Below are 25,944 nucleotides of genomic sequence, written 5' to 3' on the forward strand. Positions count from 1 at the left end.
ATGTTTAAAATAGAAAAAATATGATTTTAATTAATCAGGCGTGGTAATTAACGGGAACATCTTCGTGGCCTAGATTTTCCTGAGAAATGGCAGTAATACTTCAGGATTGCTTACCAACACACAAGTCTCAAACCTCCCGATGGGTGTGCACTGGGAATTTGCTGCCTGACCTGCTGCTGGACACGAGGATTGCAACAGCAGAATACAGACGGTGCAATTCTCCAGCGCTCATGTTGGGGACTCTGCTCCCTGTAGCTGTGCAGGCTAAAGCTGGTGAGGTGAACAATGACTTTGGTAATTGGAAAGGACAGAAACGTCAATGAGTGGCCCCAAGTGTCAGGTGGTGGACATTTTCGGAGTGAATTGCGATTCTTAAATATGTTCACATTTTTTTAGTCTTCAGTAATATTTTGTTTTTAAACATGTTTTATAACCTGATAAGCGTTTCATTTTCTTTGTTACTATTTGATAGTGACATTCAGAAGCTGTAAATGGTGAGTTTTGTCAGCAGACGAAGTGTGTGTGGGGGAGGGGGGGGGACACCGATTAACTTCCAGTATATTTTCAGTGATATTATGGGCAGTTGTCATTATTTGTCAAGGATGAGATTTGCAGCTGGAACACACTGCAAGTCAATGAAGTTCACAATGGCTTGGTTTAGTTTAGTTTAGAGATACGCTGCGGAAACAGGCCCTTTGGCCCACCGAGTCCGCACAGACCAGCGATCCCCGCACACTAACACTATCACACACACTAGGGACAATTTATAATTACAGAAAGCCAATTAACCTACATTCCTGTATGCCTTTGGAGTGTGGGAGGAAACAGAAGATTTCGGAGAATACCCAAGCGGTCACGGGGAGACGTACAAACTCCATACAGACAACACCAGTAGTCGGGATTGAACCCAGGTATCTGGCGCTAAAAGGCATCAATACCGCTGCACCCTTTCTGTAAGGAGGTTACTGATGAATCTGTATAGGGTCAGTGCTGGCCTTACAGGCAGGTAGCTTGCTGATATCTAGAAATTCAGTGTTGCTCTTTTATCCAAGTGTACAGATGCATGTGGGAACGGAGAACTTTATTAACCTAAACAGCATTACTGTGATCTAATAAGTACAACGTTTTGTGCTGTTATAATGCCCCATTTACAGGCTATTTTATTCTGTTGTAGCTGCTTGTTGATGATTTATTAATCTATAATGGAATTCTGGATATGGTGAGTCAAGTGGCTCGTGGTATCCTCCCGACATGCGACCCTGTTATTCCTTACCACACCATTCTCTTCACTCATGACGAGAAGATTGCACATAAGGAGAGAAACACAATCATCAGGTAAATTGATCTGTTATGGAGAACTAATCTTGCTAGTTTCCATACTTCTGCCTGTAATTTGCCAGCATTGGGATGATTCTGCAACCTTGCATTCCTCAGCCCAGGGTGCATGAAACTAGGACTGGAGGATGACAGTGTGGCCTCAATTCATCATCCCACCTTCCAGTTAAATCAAGGTCACTTCTGAGACTGAAGGTTTGGTCTGGTCTGAACCACTTCTGGTCTGAAGAAGGGTCTCGACCCGAATCGGGTCTGAAGGTCTCGACCCAAAACGTCACCCATTCCTTCTCTCCAGATATGCTGCCTGTCCCACTGAGTTACTCCAGCATTTTGTGTCACTTCTGAGACTGTTGAATGGCTTCAATCTATCTGTGTGAAAGTTAAATGAATGGACAGGCGTTTTGGATCATTATTAGAGTGGGTTCGACCCTACATTTGGCCTGATACTTGCCTCGAAGAGTGATGCAAAAGTCTATTTATATGGACTAAATGAGAAAATGTCTGTGCTTAAACTGACTGATGTACAGTTAACTTGATTCCTTTGCTTTCGACTTTAAAGGTATAGCACGGAAACAGGCCCTTTGGCTCACCGAGTCCGTGCCGACCCCGTGTACTGGCACTGTCGTACACACTAGGGACAATTTACTATTTTACCAAAGCCAATTAACCTACAAACCTGCACGTCTTTGGAATGTGGGAGGAAACCAGAGCACCCAGAGAAAACCCATGCAGTCACAGGGAGAACATACAAACTCCGAAAAGACCACACCCGTAGTCAGGATCGAACTCGGGTCTCTGGTGCTGTAAGGCAGCAATACCACTGTGCCGCCCCCCAAATCTGACCTCTTCAATCTTGTTTGGTTTCTATAGACAAGCTGAGGTTTGTTCTGCAACAGCTTGCATTTGTGAATACTATTTACTGTAAAACTAAATGTGAAAAAGCAATTTGCACCCCTTAGTATCTTGCTGGATTACAGCATTTGGGCAAATTCCTTTGTGTTGATAGATAGTGGATGAAGGAGAATTTGACTGGCTCCCTCCATTATAATCAGCTTAGCTCAGGTATAGGCTTAAGAGAGGTCAATATATTTATCGGGTCCCTTACTCCCAAGCTCTATTTATTTTTAACAGCAGTTCCAGCTAAAGTAGGTTAATCTGGGATGTGTCACTGCAAGTGTTATAAATAGAGCCAGGATGTTTAGGCACGAAAAAAGGCAAAAGGCATAATAAAATTACAAAAAAGGCACGAAAAAGGCATTTATTGACAAAATAAGGCATAAAAAGGCATATTTAAACCACCAAAATATAATTAAAAATTAAAATGTAAAGGTATACTACATTAAGTTGAATGGTTGCACATAATTACCAGCATTTTTTTCAAATTATCTGGTGTTAAACTATGCCGTCTGTCAGACAGAATATGCTTTAGTTGTGAAAAATGTCTTTCTACCTCAGCTGAGGTCACTGGTGCATACACAAAACAAGCTACAGACGCTATATTCATGTTGATATCTTGTGTATTACCACCCTTTGAGAACTTTAGCTATGTTTTGAATTTCTTCAAGATCTTTGTTAGCTAAAATCACTCTCTCACATTTTCCTTGTATGTCTTTACCTACAACGCCAGGAACTTTACGAATATCGTCAGTTACTTTGTTGAAAACCTGCAAGTTATTCACAAATGTTTCGCCATGTTTCTCAAGGAAAGTGGTAGCTTGTGGGAAGTTTGTAAAATTGGAAGCAATTGGAAACAAGATCGCGGTGGAGGGACTTTTTCTGCATGATTTCACTGATGATCCTGACAGTGGCAGATTCTTCTTCTTCAAAACAGTTGACGATTTATTTTATCTTTTCAAAATTTTGCAGCATAGTAGAGTACAGCAGAGAGCCATGTACCCCACATTGTCAAAACGGGCTGAAGTTCTAGAGCTAAGCATGTCAAATGCAACATTTTGGGAAATAAAACTTTAAGAGCACCTGGTGACAACCCTTGTCACAACGAATCATCAGCTCTAGAGGGCGGCGTCTTTGTGTGGGAGGCGCTAGTCATGTGGTTGGTACCTGATTTGGTATTTAAGGCCGGGCAATGCCCGTGTCCTTGAAGGAGTAGGGAGCTATATTAGCCGCCACCTGCGTGCTGCGGAGCAGCGCTACAGCGCTTTCGACCGGGAGTTGCTCGCCTTACACCTCGCAGTGAGGCACTTCCGGTACTTCCTCGAGGGCCGCACCTTTTAGCCTTCACGGACCACAAGCCCCTCACGTTTGCTTTTGCGAAGGTTTCGGATCCTTGGTCCGCCCGTCAGCAGCGCCAGCAGGCGGCCATTTTGGAGTATACAACAGACGTCCGACACATCGCCGGGAAATGCAACCTCGTGGCGGATACTTCGTCCCGTCCGGCAATTGCAGCCGTGCTTAACCCGGCCTCGGGGATAGATTACTCCGACTTGGCGGCGGCCCAGCTGGTGGACGATGAGATGCCAGCGTACCGTACCGCGATCTCTGGCTTGGTGCTTGAGGACGTGCCGTTGGGTCCCTCGGGTTCCATCCTCTGTGACTTATCTACGGGTCAGCGGAAGCCTATCGTTCCGGCAGCCTGGCGCTATCGCGTGTTTGAGGTGATCCATGGGCTGGCCCACCTATCCATCCGGGCCACGGTCGCTATGGTGGCCGCAAGGTTTATGTGGCACGGACTTCGGAAGCAGGTCGCTCACTGGGCCCGGGTATGCATCCCATGCCAGACATCAAAGGTGAATCGACACGTCCGGGTGCCCGTTCAAGACTTCACAGTGCCACGCCGGCGGTTCGATCACGTACACGTGGACATCATGGGGCCACTGCCTCCATCCCAGGGTGTTTCACACCAGCTTACGGTGGTTGACCGTTTTACGCGGTGGCCGGAGGCCATCCTGCTTCAACTCAGTCGTGCGCTCGTGCCCTCGTGGCAACTTGGATTCCCCGCTTTGGGGTTCCACTTCACATCACGTCCGACCGAGGCGCCCAGTTCACGTCTGAACTGTGGTCCGCCTGTTTGGGACGCAGCTCCACCACATGACAGTGTACCATCCCCAGTCAAATGGGTTGGTGGAGCGGTTGCACCGCTGTCTGAAGGCCGCCCTGAAGGCTCGTCTCCCGGGCCCTGTTGCCGTGGGTCTTGTTGGGGATTCGGACGGCCCCCAAGAAGGATCTGTCATCGTCCTCCGCGGAGTTGGTGTATGATGCTCCGCTCACCGTCCCCGGGGAGTTAGTCCCTGCTGCTGATGGGTCCCAGGAACCCCCGTCATCGGCGCTGATCCGCTTGCGGGAGAGGGTCGGCGCCCTATCTCCCATCCCAATGTCGCGTCATGGAGTGGCCCCTTCCCATGTGCCACTGCCGCTGATGGGCTGCCCGTACGTTTTTCTTCGCCATGTCTCCCACAGGTCACCCTTGCAGCGCCCGTATAAAAAGTCCCTTTCGGTTGCTGCGCCACAGGCCTACTACATTCGATTTGGACATGGAAGGCCGGCGTGAAACTGTGTCTGTGGCTCGTTTGAAGTTGGCCCACTTGGACCTGAGCGAGCTAGTCCATGTGGCTCAACCGCCCCGTTGTGGGCGTCCACCGTCCCGGGCTCCCGGAGGTCACAACGAACCATCGGCTCTAGAGGGCGGCGTCTTGGTGTGGGAGGCGCTAGTCACGGGGTCGGTACCTTGAAGGAGTCCCCGCTACAACTAACAGCTTTTTTCATGTACGGAGCTGCATCAGTCACAAACAGAAGAACATTCTCATGTTTTATACCTTCTGGCCAAAGTACAGCAAGTAAAGATGTAAACAACTGAGCAATAGTTGAGCTGTTTGACTTCTCCAATACTTCCAAAACAGTCTTATCAATTTGTGCTTCCGACTTGTTATTCAGGATTCCTGAATTAGGTAGGAATTCCACCCAAATGTGCCTTGCAGTTAAACTCTGGGATGATCAGTGGATTCAAGTTTCCTGAACTTGTAACAGCACGTCTACACTACAGTGACGGCAGAAACGTGATTAGTGAGATTAAAATAGAACAATAAAAATGTCCAGCAATGCAGCCTGCCAAATTTATTCTTTAGTCGCACTTTGCCTTGTTACCTTAAAAGTAAATCGCACATAAATATAGTTACAAGCTTTCAGGGTGAGGGTTGTATTGAGGCAACGTACTCCAGCTCCCCTGTGAGTACTGTAGACAATTGTGCGCACATAGATGCCATATTTTCCGTTGACAACTACATTCCATGCATACCACCCGCAAACCAGATTAGATATACATTCAGTCTCAAAGCATCTGTGAATGTAGACCCAGTAAAACACAAGAGGAGCTCTTATTTCTGGAGGGAGCATGTGGTCTGGGATGGACCCAGTAGTTGGCAAAGCAGAAGGATCAAAGGTGCGTTTGTTGTTGATTGAACGATTGATACTTTATTATTGCGTGCGACATGTCACAGCCAAATTCTTTCTTTTGCATACCACACACAAGCTGCGCAGTCACCATGTATAGAGCGGTGACAGAGTTGCAAAGTATTAATTTTAGTCACCAATGGTCCCTCTTCATTCTCAGCGCTCCCCCATGCCGGGCCCCTCTCTGTTTTCAGTGACCACCCCCCCTCCCCCCCACGTTGTCTTGGCAGTAAAATAATAATTGACTGGAGGGCAACATTTGCTGTGCCAACTTAGCAGTTTTGTGAAAATTGGATCAAAAGGTCAGGAACAGGGTCTCTTAAAATCAAGAGTGTGCTGCTATAGAAAGAAGTAAATATTTCTAAACATGAGGATTGAAGGCAGCACAGTTTTGCAGCTGGTAGAGCTTCTTCCTCACAGCGCCAGAAATGCGGGTTAATCCTGACCTCGGGACTTCTGTGTGGGGTTTGTACGTTCTCCCAATGACCGCGTGGGTTTTCTTCGGGTGCATTGGTTTCCTCCCACACCCCAAAAACGTGCAGGTTTATAGGTTAATTAGCCTCTGTAAATTGCCCTGAGTATTTAAGGTGTGGAGGCAAACGTGGGATAACACAGAACACAGTGTGAATGGGTGATCAATGGTCAGCGTGGACTCGGTCCAAAAGGCTTGTTACAATGCATTGTTTCATCGAGTGAACAACAGTGCTGGTTTCTTGAAATATCTTCTGAGTTTCAGTTCACAAAAATGAAATGATGAAAAGCAAGTTTTGATCTTTTGATTATATTTGAGAGGTGGACATCAATGGCAAGGCCAGCATTGATTGCCCATCACTCAGTGCCGTTGAGAAGGTGATGATGAGCCATCCCCTTGAACTACTGCAGCTGTTGTGAAATTACTTCCACGGTGCTATTGTGTAGGAAATTCCTGTTTTGAGACCAGTGACAGTGAAGGAACAGTAATATATCTGTAAAACTGCTGTATGCCAATGTGCTTTCAATGGGAAAACTGTTGCGTCATGCAATATAGCTATAAAACAATATCGCTAGTGAGCTCTCTCTGTGAAGAGGAATGTGTTGGACCATGACCTTGTTTTACTTTGTTCAGTTTCCGTTTATTGAAAATCCTAATTCTCGTTTGATATGAACTGATATGAAATGATCTTCATCTTAAAAGAAAATCTAGTTTGAAGTCTTCCTTCTGTTTGACGATCTCAGCAATCATTGGCATATTTCCACATCCTGAAATAGTATGTCTTCATAAAGAACAAAATGCTCTCAGTTTATGTCCTTACGCTTAAGTGGATGGTGGTTTATTGTATTAAGGTTTGATTGACTTTAAGAACAATTTAGGAAAGATTTTGAAAATCTAGGTGATGGGGCGAAAGCTGAAATAGAGAACTGAAATCGGTGGATGCAGGGGGTGGGGTGGGGGGGGGGGAGGAGAAGTGGAGTCAATTTTGGTAGGAGGCCTGTGATTATACGTAACGGAAGGAACATTGCGAAGGGTAATTGATGCGTATCATTGGCTTGGCCAGGGGACTGGATGCTATGGCCAGGTACTTGGTTCACTTTATCATGTCCATTTGTTGAAAAGGAATGCTCACCAAAACAGGCCAATCTGACCGCATGAAGGTGGCTTATTTATACTTATTTATACTAAAGCAATAAGTCAACCACCATTGTGCAGACAGATGAATGTCTTTATGCTTTTAACCTACGTGATGTTCTGGAGATCAGATATCGAAGAAATAAATTCCTCACCATTTGTGCACATCTTGGTTCTTGGCTTCTTGGTTCTCCAAAATATTCCAAATGGAATTTAAACTGGAGGTGGTGGAGGGAGGACTTACAAATGCATTTACAAATGGCCCATCCACGCCCTTGGTATTTCTTGTAAATTCTATAAGCCTTGGATAGAGTGGATGTGGATAGTATGTTTCCACTAGTGGGAGAGTCTAGGACTGGAGGTCATAGCCTCAGAATTAAAGGACATTATTTTAGGAAGGAGATGAGGAGGAATTTCTTTAGTCAGAGGGTGGTGAGTCTGTGGAATTCTTTGCCACAGAAGGGTGTGGAGGCAAAGTCAGTGGATATATTTAAGGCAGATAGCTAGATTGATTGGTATGTGTGTCAGAGGTTATGGGGAGAAGGCAGGAGGATGGGTTCAGGAGGAATGGATAGATCTGCCATGATTGAATGGCGGAGTAGACATGATGGGCCGAATGACACAATTCTATTCCTATTACTTATGATCACTTATATAGATACTGCATGTTGGTTTTCAAGGAATACTCTCATAGAAAGAGTTCGAATGATTCATCATTTTGTGTTTAAAGGGGCCATCCATTTAATCCCAGTACCACCCCCCCCCCCCAATTGCCCTGAGAATCTTTCAATTTTGCTGTTGTATCTGTTTCTATCCTTTCCAAGCATTAGGTTTGGGAACATAAGTCAGATACAGATATTTGCTAAATATGCACTCACCATCAACAGTGTAATAGTGACCTAGCCATGGATTGAATCTGCCACGAAGTACCCAAGATATCCATTGTGCCCTGGTGATAGAATTTCCTACATAGGTGTTTTCTTTTCTTAAGACTACTATTATATTTATTTTAAAAAGATATGTAGACATCACATTTGATATTGTACAGTCCTTATTGTACATGGAAAATGAGGAATTCCACTGAGTAATTTTGGAAAGAATTGACTCTGAACCTTGATAACAATAAGTTGGTGACACATTTTAGAGTTTATGAAGAGGTCAAGGTTAAGCCGTAAGGTCCTTATTATTTTGCTTAATTTTGTTCAGCAATCAAGTGGAAGATCAGGACGTGAAAATGACCAATGAGCACCAAATTATTCAGCGATCCAAGAAGAAGCAAACTGCTGACCCAGGTTAGATTTTCATTATTTTTCTACTATATTGCCTAATTGAAACATTAAGAAGTATATAACCAAGAGTAGAAAATATTAAGAACCATGCTAAAATTGGAGAGTGGAAATTTCTAGATATTGGAGCTTAAATGCATTTGATAAGATATAGCACATTGTTTGGTGAATAAAAATGAGGGCTGGAGTAGGTTGGTAATATGGATGAACACTTATTCAAAGAATAGAAAAGGTAGGATGAGAAACTGCTTAAAAAGAGGTTTCTGTGTTTGAGAAACACAGCATGTTTATTAAATAGGAAAACAAATTTTACTTTCATCTCCATCACAAAAGAGATGGAGTTCAAAGAAACCTTGTTTCACTTCTATGGGACTTTAGTGAGACCACACCTGCAATTTTCTCTCAATGTCTGAATCTTTATAACAGTAAATTTAATGACAGTTTGAAGAAGGGTCTCGACCCGAAACGTCACCCATTCCATCTCTCCAGAGATGCTGCCTGTCCCGCTGAGTTACTCCAGCTTTTTGTGTGTATCTTTGGTTTAAACCAGCATCTGCAGTTCCTTCCTGCACAATATTCGCTTAACGTTTGGTCTACCACCGAAAGATGGATAGACTTGCTCTGCAATCAATGCGGCTTTGACTGATTAGATTGATTCCTGGAATTTGTATGCTATAATCTGAAGATTGACAAAAATCAACCTATATCCATTGCCAATTTTTATTGATCTCAAAACAGAGTTGATCTTGAGAGGGATTGCCAAAGTGTATGATGGCAAAGGCGTGATTCAAGCTATAGAATCTAGAACCATGAGAGGTTTGGGGTTGCAATAAGAAGAAATTTCTCCTTGAGATGGTTGTACATCTCAGGAATTCCCTGCCCTCATGGGCTGTGGATTGGTGGTTAAATGCTTATTTAGGATTGAGATATCTGCAAAATCATTCAAAACTTGCTTGCCTGTCTCATAACTTGTGCCAAGGCCTTCATCTGCTCGTTGGCCTCCATTGCTTCCTCCTAAACTGCACATTGGTTAACATTCACTTCCCTGTTTTAAAATCCCTCCATGGGTTTGCCCCTTCCCATCTCCGTTGTGTCCTCTAATCCCTGACGTTGTGTCCTCTAACTCCCGCAGAGGTAAAGGCAAAGCAAATCTAAAACCAAAAGCATGCATAATGATGAAAACGTTTGTGTAGGAAAGAACTGCAGATGCTGGTTTAAATCAAAGAGACACAAAATGCTGGAGTAACTCAGCAGGACAGGCAGCATCTCTGGAGAGAAGGAATGGGTGACGTTTCATTGTCAACTCTTCAGACTCAAAACTTCTCTCCAGAGATGATGCCTGTCCCGCTGAGTTACTCCAGCATTTTGTGTTTATCTATGATGAAAATCTTATCTGAATTACCTTTCAAAGCCTGAAAACATTTGTAAGTCAAAGAAAGAAAATGGTAAACATTGAATAATTACTTTGCATCTGCATTTAGAACAGAAGATTTTGTTCTAACTTACTTCTTTTGAGTTATAGAACACCTATGTGGATTATCCTATATAAGCCATGATTTCCAGCAAGTTTAAATTTTTTTTTTAGCTTTGCGACCAAATACGTGCATTACGGAGAGAGGATCAATTGGGAGAAGAAGATTCTGATGAATATCTCCAGTGCGATGAACAGTCTTGAAATATTAATTATTCCTTTCCTGGTTTGGATTTGGATTCAATGGTTGAAACACAACAAGGTTGGCAGGACATCAGATTGATCAGATTTAATAACTAATTACCTAATTTTGAAATTGAAATTGACATGCACAAATCATTCATCATTTTCAAAATATGACCTTTTGGTTGCTTGTGGGAAATGAGAGTGCTGTGTCTCCAGTGTTGAAACATAGGAAGGACTTAAAAGTTAAATATAGTGGGCCAAATACAGAGCAAGCTCTGCTTACTCAATTCCATTAAGTGCCTTAATGTTGAGCAGCCCTTACACCACCACCTTTCATGGTATTCTTCTCACCAACAACGTGTGCCAATGAAGCCGTATCATCATTGAATTAACACTGAAGCAAATAATTGATCTCACCTCAAATCTTTTAAAATTTAATATTGTCTTGACATCAATATACATATTAAAACTTGGTGATATTTATCCATCTGTTAAGTTTAAGATGTGCAACTCTAAAGAAATATTCAAACACTTGGAATATATTGTAATCAGATTAAACTGAGAAATTCTCCTTCAGAAATATATATTTTAGAAATATCCTGGATAATTTATTAACCATACCACTTGTTAGGTATAGGAATGTTTGGATTAAATATGTTCTAGCCATTAGAATATTTAACATTATCATCATTCAGGTAGTATTATTTGTCATGCATAAACACTAAGTGGCCTTTTAAGCATCTGCTTGTTTAGACACTGACATTTCTTAAGTAAGAATTTAAGTTTGCTAAAAGTTTAATGATACTGCAGTCAATGGGCAACAAGAATGGAAAGTATAAAATGCTGTATTATTTATTAGGAATTCTGTCCAAGAAGCTTCATCTCACATTGAGAACATTTTTTTTTTAACATCTCTACAAAAGACGAGTTAGAAAATATCAACAAAACTTAGATTTAATACAGATAATTGACTCCATGATACTGATTTTTTTCCGTCTTTTGAACTCTGACAATATTCCTACCATTTTAACAGATATGTTGTACGGGTCTTCTAGTTAGACCTACATTAGCCCATCCTTTCTTATGTTTTCATGTAATAATTGTAAATATATGTTTTCAATGTGTAAAGAAAATGTATATTAATTGAGAAAAATCTAATTTAAATATACAATGAAGTCTTTATAATATACTTTTTACAGTTTTAAATAAAAAAATTCTAAGCAAAACAAAATATATATTGCTCAAATCAGTATTTTGCCTATTGTTTGGGTGAAAGTAAACTAATTTTGAATAAGTTATCTGAAATGGAGTACATTCATCAAAAGTTTATTTGTGTGCCTGCTTATTTGAAACCTAATTTTATGTGCACTGTTTAACCTTTCTGATGTAACAAATAACAATCAACTTATCTGATCACCTAATTCTGCAAATTTTGGAATTAAGCCACTTTATTTTTACAAAGAAACTTCTTTAAAAGTAATTCATATTGCCAATACCTCCCTGATGCATAGTTCTGTGATATTGTTTGCCTATGGATAACATAATATCCATACGTCAACTAAAACTCTCGCATTCATGACTATAGGCTTTTATTTTTAATTTCAGATTTTGGGATTGTTTGGAACAAAAATTGTGAACATAAATCTGACTGATTCTGTTCAAAAGGTATAATTTATATCCTTAAAATCCCCGTTATTCAAAAGATGAGTAAGTCGGGCTCTGGATTGAAGCCGCCAAACTCGCAGTCCTTTGGTTGACGCCCGCTCCCCCCTCCCCCTCCTCGGCCCCTCTCTCTCTACCCCCCCCCCCCCCCTCTCTGTACGAGCCTGCGAGTTGGGGGCCACACATGAGTGGATAGGGTGGGGATGGGATAAAAGGAGCGAATGAATAATATTAATATAATATCAAGGGGGGTGGTTAGTGTGTGTGTGACGCCGCAGCCGCGCGTTGAGGGGACGGGACCCAACGGGTCCCCCTTGGTCTAGTTATCTATAAATGCTTTGGATGTTTTGATATCATGAAAGGTGCCACATAAATATTTAATGTTGTGAATTTATAAACTTCACAACGTATTCTCTGCAGAATACCAAATGTAAAACATAACATTGGTGCTAATATAATTGTTTTCATAACATTATGCTGGACTTTTATCCTGGTTTTATCTTGCTAGATATAGATTGTGTACAGAATGACAAGTAGGAGAATAAAATAAAATATTTAAGGTGATATTATGGAAGAAAAAATATAATAATCTTCCCATACTTTTGCATGTAAATATACCAGGAAAGTCGCCCAGTGCAAGTGAGCTCCTTCTTCTAATATATAATATTTATTAAGAATACTTTTACATATTTAACTTAATAAAGTTTTACAAGACGTATCAATGTAACAGAAGAAAATTCTACTATGAATGGCCTCGTTATTAACTGGGAGATACACTCAATTTTGGGGGGCTGTTCTTGCATAGCAAATCTGGAAGTGTTTTGAGTTTACTAAAGCTTATTTAGGTTTCAAGCCATGTTACTTCCACATGACTGGGATTGTCATCAGTATGCATTAATGTGGAATGACGAAGATTGCAGTATAATTCAAGTATCGGTAAATCTATTTAAGGACTCTACTCTGAAATCTTTATTGATCTGCTGAGTGTTCAAGAAAGAACTGCAGATGCTGGAAAAATCAAAGGTAGACAAAAATGCTGGAGAAACTCAGCGGGTGAGGCAGCATGTATTGAGCGAAGGAATAGGCGACGTTTCAGGCCCTTTTGGAGGGTCTCGACCCAAAACGTCGCCTATTCCTTCGCTCCATACATGCTGCCTAACCCGCTGAGTTTCTCCAGCATTTTTGTCTACCTTCTGCTGGGCGTTCTGTAGGTAAGTGAGAAAAGAATCAAAAAGAACTTGCAGAGTTGCAGTGAAATAGAAAGTCAAGGTGGGAGAGGGGGTGAAGAACTGGACTAATGGGATTGCTCTGCTGGAAGCTGGTATGGATCTGATGGATTGAATAACTGTGTTGTAATGAATAAGTAGTAATCGTACCACTGAGTACTGTTTATTCATTACAACACAAAGTCACTCAAACTTGAGTTTCCCAACTTTAGACACTGTTTCAATGGTGCTGCCTCCTGTGATAGAAATATAAAATACTGTAAAGATAAACAGTATATATTTAAGATTCACAATCCTTGTCAGAAATAGAGTTATCTCTCTGCCTGATCTGCTGAATGTTTCCAGGATTTTATTTTATTTTCAGATTTTTAGCTTCTGCATTTTTTTTGTTTTCCATTTCCTGCCTTGTGAGAGTTGCATCTCTTTCAGCTCCTCTCTCTGAAACTAAACTGCAAGCCTATGGTTGGCCAACACTGGCACTGATGCTGCTGATTGTGTTGCTCATCTGCTATCTAACATATGAATCCCACATCTTGATGTGATAGGATGAATCTCTAAAGTATAATACTATCCTAACGGCAGAAATACTGTGAACAAACTGCACTGCAGCCTGACACATTCAAATTGCAGGAAGTCAACAAGATGGAACCAGGAATCATTTCCTTTGGATTTACTCACATGCTCCTGAGGAGAATACAAACAAACTTCTGGATCTTACTTTCAAAAAGGCGGCATGTTTATTATTTCCTTCTGAGTCCCTTTCTATGCTGAAAATCTACTTGAAATTTCTGTTTTGATTTATACTGTGTGTTTTTTTATATTCAGCCATCGCACAGAACTGGCCATAATTTCACATCTCATTCCAAAAGACGGCACTTCCAACAGTATGATGTTCACTGAGTAAAGTACAAGTATCAGGATGAATTATCTTTTTAAGTCTCTTTACTAGATTGTGTACTTATGGCCTTTTCATTCAAAGCTCAAAGATCCATCTAAAAAGTATATTTTGTCGCTGTGTAACTGATGATTAATACAAATTACTGTTTCATTACAAGTTAATCTGTTGAGGATAATAACGTGGCACCAAGTTGGTAGAAGAGCCCATTTCCAAAAGACATGTCTTATGCTTTCAAACATTGGATTATATTTTTTCTGGTTTTTAATTTTCTGGTGTTTAATTTTGACCTCTCATGAATATCAAGATGATATAATTCTTCCTTACAAATGTTGCAACTGCTTGACAAATGTCTTTAATTTCTTGAGAATATTATGATGAATCACAGGACTTTTCAAATCTCCGATATGTATTGCTGGACATCCATAACTATGTAATTATATGCACAAAATGAGAAAAAAGTAAATATGTTCAATATTCAGATTTATTTTGGTATAAGATGAACGTTTGCAAACATTGTAAGATTTTTCAACCTGGCTGCAATGATCACTTAGATTTTTCCAGGGAATGTGCCTTGCTCCAATTGATCATCCCATTTCTTTATCTGAGGATGCAAAATGCCTATTGTTATTTCATAGCAAACAATTTAATTGGTTCAGTAGCATCTCAAGTTTTAAATTGACCAGTAACTTGTTTTCTTACATAATTATAAAATTAAATGTTAGATGTGGTAATTTAACAAAGAGGACTTTGGATTAGATTGAACATTTTAAAATTAAATAACCATTTAATTTTAAACATTAAAACCAACAATACTGTAAATTTTATAATATGCAGTTTATTCCATCACTTACCCATGAATTTGGGCAGATTGACTTGAACACCCTGTTGTACCATTCACAGGGAGAAATATCAACACCTCTTGCAGTCAGTGCTTTAGTACAACGATGGAAGTCTGCAAAATAATCATGTATAGTTTAGGTCATAATTATATGACTATCTGCATAATTAAATTATATTTATCTAATTTGAGCAATTATTGATCACATAGGAAAAATGGGCTGTTGTTTTGCATCAATTGTGCATTGCTAACACTGACCAATACTTAGTACTTCCAATTCAATTCTGCATTTAGATTGAAAGATGCGTGAGTATGAAATATGTTTAATGTAACACAGTCTGTGCAGTGGGCAAATAGAGCATAAAGAAGATGCATATTAAACAATCAGGTAGTTGTTGAAAATAAGACCTACAATTGTCAAAGCTGTCCTGTCCCCTGGCTTTTAGAAAGCCACAAAAGTTACGACTACAATTGTATTTTCAATAACTTTAATGCAAATTGAACTGCTGCAATCTTATAAGGCTACGGCAATAACAAACTTAAAATTGATAATTAAACAATAATGGGTCAGAGATAAACTGAGGCAGAAGTGAAGAAACCTAACTTTTTATGTGGCTGTACTGAACTTGGTTGGGAATTACATTCACAGAAAGTGGTCATCGGCCTTGGCTTGGAAGCTACTAGACTAATATACCCTAAACCCACAACACCAGCTCTCTACTATTCTGAAGGTTGAAATGTCAAATGCTCATCCAAGTAATTTTTAAATGCAGTAAGAGTTTTTCTTTTATCTTACTATCACTCTTTTTTTACCAGTAAATTTCAGCCAATCTTAGTAGAATATTTTCTTAATATACTTTGAATACAATTGACTATTTTAAATCTCCTCCCTTGGAGAAACAGGTCCTTCTATCTACATGTCTTAGAACTTTGGATATATCCGTTTATTATTTCCTGTTTCATTTCCCACCTATCTTTCAGACTTGTGTATATACTCCCCAATGGCAGGGACACATTTTCCAAGACAATAGTTGAGGGATGACCTATCCAGAGTCTATTGCTCCCCTAAAACCAGTTCCAAAGCCCCAGAAAAATCCCTCCTGCAGCATCTCTCCAATAATGCAGTTATATGTACTGTTCTAGTCTATACTCAATATCGCATGTCAGCAGGAGTAATCTGATGAGAGCACAGCGGTGAAACTGTTTTACTATCAAATAATTGTTTGCAACCCACTTTGGCAAATTATTTTGTACCTTAAGGTAGGTCTTTTCCAAACTGGGTTTTAAAGACTAGCTGCCTGTAAATTCCACTGTCAAAAACCACTCCCACAACTGCTTTTCTACTAGCTGACTGACAACAAATTTAAATGTACATTTTAATCATTGCTACTTCCTGAATATCTGCCTGGAGGACTTCATCGTTCATTCGACCTACCACAATGGATCATGAACTTTAGCTCCACCTGACCCTGATCCAATGCAACCCCATACTCCCTACAAAGTCCCACCTGCATTGAATGTTATCCCTTTTCCTTGTAAAAGAGGAGCAACAAATCGTACTTTAATCACACTTTGCCCCAAAACACCTTCTGCTTTCCTAATTTTGTTTTCATGATTCCACTTCTCTATCTCTTTAGCTAAAAGACTACTGATGGCATGGATTGTAGCTGGATAAAGTAACGTGCAGTGATGGGGCCCCTTGTCTATTTTACAGTCACCCATTGTCCCTCTGCCTGCATGTTCTTTAATTGGGAGGTGATCACTTGTAAGATCCTGTCAACCTATGCTCAATCAAGTGAATGGACTGCAATGATATCAGCTGCCACTCAAGGTCCAAAGCCAAGACCTAAAGATAATCCAACTAGCAGCAGTTCCTGAAAATCACCCAGTTCACTAGGGTCCTGGAGTTACCTTTCCATTTGATGGGACTAAAGAGTCCCATTGTGCCTCTGCTTTCTCAAAGTAATCTTGATTTTAATGAAATTACTGACTATACATACATTTACCAGTTCTTTCAAGGCCAAAAGTCAATTAACTTGCATCTTTTCTCAACGATTTTAAACCTGTTTGTTTATGCAGCAAAACTAGAGCATTTGAGAAAATATTGTGGATTTGCTAAGTGAATGCAAGCAGTAAAGGAATGAAAGGTTAAGTTTTTTTCTGAAACCAAATATAAAAACAAATACCATTCACTTGCTTCAACAATTCCCACATTGTACACCAAAACCAAAAAAATCTATAACTATAACAATTTCTTGGTAAAGCTGATCAAGAACCTGCCATTGAGAAAACAATCTATAATTTTCCCTATACGGATCTCTGCATGACAGATCCACTATTGCATGGTAGCCAGACGTGCATTATGATTTCTAACATGATTGCTACCACTTCTGTGATTTGGATTAACGTCTATCCTTACTGCAAGACTAACTTCAATGCAAGTTAAAGAAGGTTTCAAGTTATGGGAGTACAACAATGGACACCAGCTTTGGGGAGGAAAGAACCCTCGTACAGTTTTCCCTAAGACCAAAACAATCTCTCCATTAGAATCTCCAAATCCGTTGCCATCACAAACTCAACCCAGATTAGCCGACGTAAACCAGCTGGCATTGGAATAAAACCCTCACTGTCCCAAACTCATGCCTGGCATCTTTTTCTTATATATCCTAACCAATGACACTATGGGTCTTGTGCATATCAGAATCTTGTAGCAGAACACCTGAAATTAAAAAATGCTATGAATCTACTTCACATTGTTCATTTAACATACTTCTCCTGACATCAGTCTCATCCCAACATTTTCTCACCCAGGTAATTTTGGAAGCAGTTCCTGGTTTGGTTTTGATTGGGAAACCTAGCATCGAAAGGGGCAGTCTTATAATTCTTCAGTTTGTCCTGGATTGTCTCTGCCATGGTGCCTGACAAAAGATTTGAAAAATATTTTTGCAGAACATATTGAGTCTAACCAATAAAGAGCAAACACAAAATGCCACTTGGAGAACAGGACGACAAAACAATCTGCACCTTCAATGAACAAGGCTTCTACAGATGCCTTTACGCTGAATCAAATTGAGTGGATTGCTGCTAGACCTCTCTTCCCCACTCACCCATTTTTCATCCAGTGAAAGGTATCTGCACCCTGGGCAGGAAGCCCAGGGTTATGTCCAAATCAGCAGCATATAACATTATGTGTCAAAAAGAGACACAGACCCAATTGTTCTGGAGATAGTTAAGTTGGTATTCACCTATGAATAAAGTTTTGAGTAAAGCCAATATTACTATTTACCAATTGTTGATGTTAATGAAGTGACAGAAAGAAGACCCCTCTAGCAAATCTTAGCCAATTGGAAACTTGATACATCAGAAAAAAATCTGAAACCAAAATAAATTAAACTCCAACTTATTATTTAAATATTATTAAAATGATCCTTACCAGGATTTAAATACCTTCACTATAGTTCAAAACGTTTCCTAGAATAAAAACATTGGGTGATATAAATACAAAGCTTGACAGTTTAAATATCAATTTCAGGTGAACATTTATATATAAAGTATTACCAAAGAAAGAACCTGTCCCGCTAATATTACCAAATAAATAAATACATCCTTTGATTTTAAGAGATTCGAAGGAAAAATATAAATCCATATTCTAATTTTATAATTTTTCTAGTACTTATGTAAAGACTCATCTGTTAAGTTAACTATGTCTCAAATACAGCTTATCCTCTGGTGTGAACCCACTGAAGTGCAGTGACATCAGCGTTAATACTTTCACTTACGACATACTTCCACTTGCGACATCAGTATTGTTCTCTCCCATTTTAAATAAATGAGAAGTCATTTTAAGTGAATTTTGGCACTCAATGGCTTAAGACTGATCCAATCTGAGTATTCAAGCTCAGAAAGCTTGGGCATGCATTAAAGCCTAGCCTTTATCCTGCTCCAAGTATTTAAATACAATGGTGATTTTCATATAAAGTTCGTTGAATTCATTTCCTGTTTGTTAACTTATCAGTTTTAGCGCACATTACTAGAACCCCTGACGCCACCATCCGTGTCAAACCGTTGAATGGACTTAAATTTCAGAAACAACAGCAAGATTGAATATTAGGAGGAAACACGAATTATGTTTTAAGTTTCCATCAGGTAAGTCTTGTCAGCAAGATTGCCGCTGGAAGGGCATTTCTAGGATAGCCAAAGGGCAAACCAATACCTCGCTAACACTGGTTACTGAAGAGCAGGATTTTAGGGGGTCTGAGGGTCTGAAACGTCCACCCATTCCTTCTCTCCAGAGATGCTGCCTGTCCCGCTAAAAGCTCTGGCTAACTGGTGGGTGCATGAGACTGCACCTCGCTCAAAACTCGGGTTGCCCGCTTCCAGCCACCCCGAACCCAGCCACCTCCACCCTCCCCACCTGTGGCACCCCACAGCCCGCACCCAACCCCCTGCCCGCCCTTCACCAGAGGCAACGCCGGATCCAGCGGGGCTCAGGTGCAGCGCTGCGGCTCCGCTCGCCCTCACGCAACAACAAGGAAGAGCTTCTACCCCGCCCCGGCCACCGGCTCCGTGCGCCGCGGACAATGCTGAATGGCGGGGGAAGGGGGAGGGAGGAGGGTGGAAGGAAGGGGAGAGTGCAATTGGGAAAGGAGGATGGGGGAGGGGAGGGGGCTGGGGAGAGATGGGGGGGGGGGGGGGGTGGTGGACAACGAGGAAGGAATGGGTGAATGAAGGGGGAAGGAGGGTGGGGGAAGGATAGGAGGAGGGTGCAGGCACGGAGCAGCGGGTGGCGGAGGGAGGGGAGCGAGTACAATGGAGGGAGAGGGCAACGGGGGAAGCAGAGGTCAATGGACGGAGGGAAAGGTCAACAGATGGATGGTGAGGTAAACGGAGGGAGAAAGGACGAGGACAATGGAGGGGAGGCTGGGGCTGAGTGACCGGCGGCGCCACCCACCTCCCTCGCGCCCCCCGCCCGTCGTCGTCACCGCCGCCGCCTCGACACGTGCGCTGGGCGAGCTGGCGGCACGTGCGCGGGACAGCCTGGGCCTGGGCGGGAAACCGCCGCTCCACACTGGTACCGTCCCGCTCCACACCCGACACCGTCCCGCTCCACACCCTACACCCCGACACCGTCCCGCTCCACACCCCGACACCGTCCAGCTCCACACCCTACACCCCGACACCCCGACACCGTCCCACTCCACACCCGACACCGTCCCGCTCCACACCCTACACCCCGACACCGTCCCGCTCCACACCCCGACACCGTCCAGCTCCACACCCTACACCCCGACACCGTCCCCCTCCACACCCGACACCGTCCCGCTCCACACCCTACACCCCGACACCGTCCCCCTCCACACCCGACACCGTCCCGCTCCACACCCTACACCCCGACACCGTCCCGCTCCACACCCTACACCCCGACACCGTCCCGCTCCACACCCCGACACCGTCCAGCTCCACACCCGACACCCCGACACCGTCCCACTCCACACCAATTATTTCGCTCCCTGGCCAACGGTCGACCGCTGCCGCTGCCGCTGCCCCAGCCCGGACCAAGGCGGGTGGTCGGACTCGCCATCCCCGAGACTTACCGGCGAGGTACAAAGTTGCGCCAGGCGTTGGCCAAACCCGGATCACCGTGGCTCACACGCCTGCAGCCCATTATGCACTCATGCAATTTTAAGCCACCAAACCAACTGGTTTCCAGTTTGACCCTCGCCCAATGCTCCATATCTGACCCTCGTTCCCTTGTCCACCTACTCCTTTTCACCAGAGATGCTGTCCAACCCGCTGCGTTACTCCAGCTTTATGCCTGACCCTGCTCCACTTGCTCTTGTTTGACCATCACTCTTTTGTCCACTTGCCCTTGTTTGACCATAACTCCTCTGTCCACTTGCTCGTTTGACCATTGCCTTCCGTGATTTCAAAAAATTACGACATCCCTCTCAAGCCCAAGGCTATGTCAGCCTCCCCCCATCTCGTTTCCTCCATAATGTTTCGGACAAAGACCCATCATTTATTTACCTCTGTACTCCACAATTTGAGATTTGTAATTTAAAAAAAAAAAATCACATGTGGTTAAAGTGCACATTGTCAAATTTATTAAAGGGTATGTTTATACATATTGGTTTCACCATGTCGAAATTACAGCTGTGTTTATACATAGTTTCTCCCCCCCCCCAAAATTTCAGAGCACCATAATGTTTGGGACACATGGCTTCTCAGGCATTTGCAATTGCTCAGGTGTGTTTAATTGCCTCCTTAATGCAAGAGCTCTCAGCACCTATTCTTTCCATCACCTTTGGAAACTTTTATTGCTGTTTATCAACATGAGGACCAAAGTTGTGCCAATTAAAGTCAAAGAAGCCATATGAGACTGAGAAACAAGAATAAAACTGTTAGAGACATCAGCCAAACCTTAGGCTTATCAAAATCAACTGGTTGGAACATCATAACTAATCGCCAAGGGACTGGCAGGCCAAGGAAGACCTCCACAGCTGATGACAGAAGAAATCTCTCAATAATAAAGAAAAATTCCCAAACAACTGTCCAACAGATCAGAAACACTCTTCAGGTCAGGTGTGGATTTGTCAATGACCACTGTCCGTAGAATACTTCATGAACAGAAATACATGGGCTACACTGCAAAATGCAAACCACTGGCTAGTCACAAAAATAGGATGGCTGAGTTACAGTTTGCCAAGAAGTACTTAAAAGGGCAACCACAGTTCTAGAAAAAGGTATTGTGGACAGGTGAGATGAAGATTAACTTATATCAGAGTGATGGCAAGAGCAAAGTATGGAGGAGAGAAGATCCAAAGCATACCACCTCATCTGTGAAACGTGGTGGGGGTGTTATGGCCTGGCATGTACTGAAGGTACTGGCTCACTTATCAACATTGATGATACAACTACTGATGGTAGTAGCATAATGAATTCTGAAGTGTGTAGACACATCCTATCTGCTCAAGTTCAAACAAATGCCTCAAAACTCATTGGCCGGCAGTTCATTCTACAGCAAGACAATGATTCCAAACATACTGCTAAAGCAACAAAGGAATTTTACAAAGCTAAAAAATTGTTAATTCTTGATTGGCCAAGTCAATCACCCGATCTGAACCCAATTGAGCATGTCTTTTTATGCTGAAGATAAAACTGAAGGGTACTAGCCCCCAAAGCAAGCATAAACTAAAGATGGCTGCAATACAGACCTGGCAGAGCATCACCAGAGAAGACACCCATCAATTGGTGGGTGTCTTCTCACCAGTGATGTAAATGAATCACAGACTTCAAGCAGTCATTGCATACAAATGATATGGATCTTTTAACAATACTGCACACAAAAATGTGCCAAATGGGGTCAAACTTCAAAAATGTTGACAAGCACTTTATTGGGTTCATGACTAACATAGTATCAACAATAAATATAAGAAAAGATAGCATATTGATGACAAGTTTCTGAAAATAGCATTAGAGTACACAAATACATTTTGTGTAGCGGTTGTTGCGTTGTGTCCACCATTGACCTGGTGGGCACAGTAAAGGGCCTGTCCCACTTTCACAACCTAATTCGCGACCTCTGCCGAGTTTGCCCTTGACTCGTACTCGCAGCATGGTCGTCACAAGGTCATATGAGGTCGTAGGTAGGTCATAGCAGGTCGTGATGCTAGTCGTAGATACTCTTGGCATCAAGTAGGTCGGGGCGCTTTTTCTAACCTGATGAAAAATGTCCACGAGTAAAAAAGGTTGTGAAAGTGGGACAGGCCCTTAAGTACACATATTTCTTATTCCTTTCTATGTTTATGAATACCACATGGAACAATAAAATTGCAAACACCATTTCCATTTCATTCACCTGATCATGTAGTAGAATACTACATCCACCTGAGTGGACACCGCAACGTGCGTTACACATCATACACACAAATGTACGGTGGGTGGACACTAAATAAAATGTTCGTTTTGGTGAACCAGCGAAAAACAAGCATTTTCACCAATGCAATCTAAACGGCACATTACTTTATGGATCTGAGCGACATCGATGGCCGATGATTCGTCAGATCGTTTGATTTGGGCTGATTTTTTTTGTACGTAAAATGTCTCTGTAATGGTCGTTGCGGAGCTTTCCGAAGTCGACACGAAGGAATGAAGTTAGGGCCTTGGTCCGTACAAAAGTAAACGAGAGTGTTGCCAAATTGAAGATTGGCTCAGTTTCTTATTTTTGATGACCAATTTATGTCAAAACATTTTTTTTAATTTTAAAAAGTCGGGAAAATATCGTGAACAGTCGTTGCGTTTTTCACACCACGATGTTTTTGATGTATTAAATTGCAAAATAAGAAAAAATAATTGACTCACCCAAAAATCGCTACTACCATTCCTCGTTGGGTTTTTGAAAAACATTAGAGGGTTGGAGCCTCCGTGATTTAACTTGCAGGAGGTACCGACCCCGATAACAGTCGTTGTGACAATGGACACCAAGCACAACGACCATTACGGGATCTTTACTGTACTGTATTACCTTTATGTTACTGTATTTTTATCCTAGTATAGATGAAGATATTTCCCTTGACCATTATCAAAACGTATATGTATGAAGGGCCATATGAAGTTTATTTATGAATTAAATATTCATGACGAAATGTGGCAACGTTTTTAATGTCACACTTTTGGTGTCCAAAATGGTGGGAAAATGTGTCCTATGAAACAAGTTTTTGACTGTCGGTCTTGAAGTTATCTAATTTATATCTGCTATTTATAAGGTTTCACATGATGGGTAGAATTTTGTTAAGAACAGTGTATTGGTGTATAAAAGTGAATACTAATCTTATGAATACTAAAAGTGAACACCTCCGCTCGGTCCGCAATAACCAACCTGACCTCCCGGTGGCTCAGCACTTCAACTCCCCCTCCCATTCCCCATCCGACCTCTCTGTCCTGGGTCTCCTCCATGGTCAGAGCGAGCAACACCGGAAATTGGAGGAACAGCACCTCATATTCTGCTTGGGGAGTCTGCATCCTGCGGACACGAACATTGAATTCTCCCAATTTTGTTAGCCTTTGCTGTCTCCTCCCCTTCCTCAGCCCTCGGGCTGTCTCCTCCCATCCCTCAGCCCTCGGGCTCCTCCTCCTTCCCACCACCCCCCATCAGTCTGAAGAAGGCTTTCAGCCCGAAACATTGCCTATTTCCTTCGCTCCATAGATGCTGCTGCACCCGCTGAGTTTCTCCAGCATTTTTGTGTACCTTCGATTTTCCAGCATCTGCAGTTCCTTCTTGAATACGAATCTTGTTCGTCAAAAACTGTCCAATATTGTAAAAAGACACATATGCAACAAAATACTAAACATGACTACTTTCATTCACATGACATTGCTGTGTCCCAAACATTATGGTGCCCTCAAATAGGGGACCATGTATAAACACCAAAATGTATAAAAATGGCCTGTATTAAACTCTGACAATGTGCACTTTATTGTGGAGTACAGAGGCAAATAAATAAATTATGAGTCTTTGTCCCAAACATTATGGAGGGCACTGTATATAAAAAAAAGAAGTTTCGGCAATTTATAATTACAAGAGAACAAATTAACTGCAAGGGGTTCACTCACAGTGCTGCTTGTGTGTAACAATAAAATATATTATTCCACAGTTCTTTCCAGATTCCCTTTTCCTTAACTGTGGAACCCCCCTGCATTATGGTCATTTTCTCATACTTTACCCTCATTCCATCTTCTACCGAAAGCAAGAATAGGGTAGTCCTTTAACCCTTCAACCTTCACATTCAATTGACCATCTGTAATTTCTGCCATCAATGAGATGCTACAACAGGGCGCATCTTGCCCTTTCAAACTTTGCAAAGGCACTGCTCAACTCCATCTCAGTGCCAAATCTCCATAACCTGCAATCATTCAAAAATATCTCACTACATTTTTTAATCCTTCTAATGAGCTGGTATCCACAACTCTCTGGGGCAGAGAGTTCTTGAAGTTCACCACTCTTACTCACCTCCATTTTAAATGACCAGCCCCTTGTATTTCGTTGGTTAAGAAGCTCTTGGAGAACTGGCAGCTTTTTGGAGACCATGAGGACCTTGACAATGGCAGCTCCATCTGTAGTGCAGACACTCTTGCTCAATGGTTAAAGTATAATAAATGTTTTAAATTCCATGAAAGTGCATTGTTTGGATTCAATAAGCACTAATATACATCACTAAATATATTTTAAAAAGACATTTAAGCAATTTATAGTTGCAAGTCAAGAGAACAAATCTCCCAATCCAAGACAGACGTGAAGCTCACAGTTTGACCTGTTGTTACAAAATATTAAATGGTCAAATCGACATAGACTACAAGACCTACACCAAACCCAAACCAATTAGGAGCAGACGAGGGCATTCGATCCAATTTGTGATCCCAGCTACAAAGACAGATGTATACAGCAATTCGTTCTTCCCTCGCACAATTAAAGCATGGAATAATCTCCACCCAACTATAGTTACCCAACCAGATGCAACTAAATTTAAAGTAGCTCTTTCTTCCCAATAACCCTTTCTGGCTTAAGCCCTCCCTTCACCACCTCCAGTTTAAATTCCATTTGGAATATTTTGGAGGACCAAGAAACCAAGAACTGCAAGTAGCAATGTTACAAAATTTTGAGATTTTAAAAATCAAGTCTGTAATTTATCCCATCAGATAAAGCATAAAAATAAGTTTAATTTGACACCTAATTCACTTTCATATCTCAAGTATTAAAAAAGTTATGGCCATTTTCATACTCGGAAATGAGCATCTTGTTCCCTATTGATTTTCTATGGACATAACAAAAAAGTTGTGATCGTGAACAGTCAAAAGCCCATAACTTTCTTAAAAATTAAGAGAACTGAATGAAATTTTCAGTTATCATAGATTGAAGCATTCTGAAACAAATATAAAATAATCTTACTTGGATGACCTGAAATTAAAGCATATAATTAGTTAGTTACCTAATTGTAGCTAATTTCAGACTTCAATTACTAGATCTAAACAT

General features: G+C 41.6%; 2 protein-coding genes across 9 annotated transcripts in view; one reads left to right on the top strand and one right to left on the bottom strand.

Annotated features, from left to right (window-relative positions):
* katnip (katanin interacting protein) overlaps nt 1–14,170 on the top strand; it is a 64,715-nt gene extending 50,545 nt beyond the window's left edge. For 2 of the 4 annotated variants that reach the window (XM_033040958.1, XM_033040960.1), the window contains exons 26-28: nt 1,175–1,335; nt 8,555–8,640; nt 10,220–11,961. In XM_033040958.1, the coding sequence (XP_032896849.1) occupies nt 1,175–1,335; nt 8,555–8,640; nt 10,220–10,278 (306 nt within the window). In that variant the 3' untranslated portion in view covers nt 10,279–11,961. Of the gene's footprint in view, nt 1–1,174; nt 1,336–8,554; nt 8,641–10,219; nt 11,962–14,004 lie in introns of those variants that run through there. The other 2 variants (XM_033040959.1, XM_033040961.1) reach the window with 2 other exon arrangements.
* A 370-nt stretch (nt 14,171–14,540) lies between these two features.
* LOC116985871 (cytochrome c oxidase subunit 6B1) lies at nt 14,541–19,514 on the bottom strand. Of its 5 annotated transcripts, none has more exons than XR_004415363.1 (5): nt 18,504–18,526; nt 18,349–18,386; nt 17,723–17,833; nt 14,929–15,029; nt 14,541–14,678 (listed from the first exon to the last, which is right to left on the bottom strand). XR_004415363.1 is itself a non-coding variant. In XM_033040962.1 (5 exons), the coding sequence occupies exons 3-5, from the start codon at nt 17,826–17,828 to the stop codon at nt 14,625–14,627; spliced, it is 261 nt and encodes an 86-aa protein (XP_032896853.1). In that variant the 5' UTR covers nt 17,829–17,833; nt 18,349–18,386; nt 19,376–19,514; the 3' UTR covers nt 14,541–14,624. The 5 variants fall into 5 exon arrangements, 4 of the variants coding, with proteins under 4 accessions (XP_032896853.1, XP_032896855.1, XP_032896854.1 ...); XM_033040962.1 differs by lacking the exon at nt 18,504–18,526 and adding an exon at nt 19,376–19,514; XM_033040964.1 differs by lacking the exon at nt 18,504–18,526 and adding an exon at nt 19,376–19,507 and having other exon boundaries at nt 18,363–18,386.
* Between the last annotated feature and the right edge of the window lie 6,430 nt (nt 19,515–25,944).

This window comes from Amblyraja radiata, chromosome 22 (assembly GCF_010909765.2).
Source record: "Amblyraja radiata isolate CabotCenter1 chromosome 22, sAmbRad1.1.pri, whole genome shotgun sequence".
NCBI lineage: Eukaryota > Metazoa > Chordata > Chondrichthyes > Rajiformes > Rajidae > Amblyraja > Amblyraja radiata.

Bases quoted from the DNA above. Each gene is read 5' to 3' on its own strand.
- LOC116985871 (XM_033040962.1), bottom strand. From the start codon at position 17,828: ATGGCAGAGACAATCCAGGACAAACTGAAGAATTATAAGACTGCCCCT. The intron at 15,030-17,722 runs GTGAGAAAATGT...ATTATTTTGCAG, and splicing joins CTGCTTCCAAAATTACCTGG to ACTTCCATCGTTGTACTAAA. The intron at 14,679-14,928 runs GTAAGTGATGGA...TTGCATCCTCAG, and splicing joins CAATCTGCCCAAATTCATGG to ATAAAGAAATGGGATGATCA.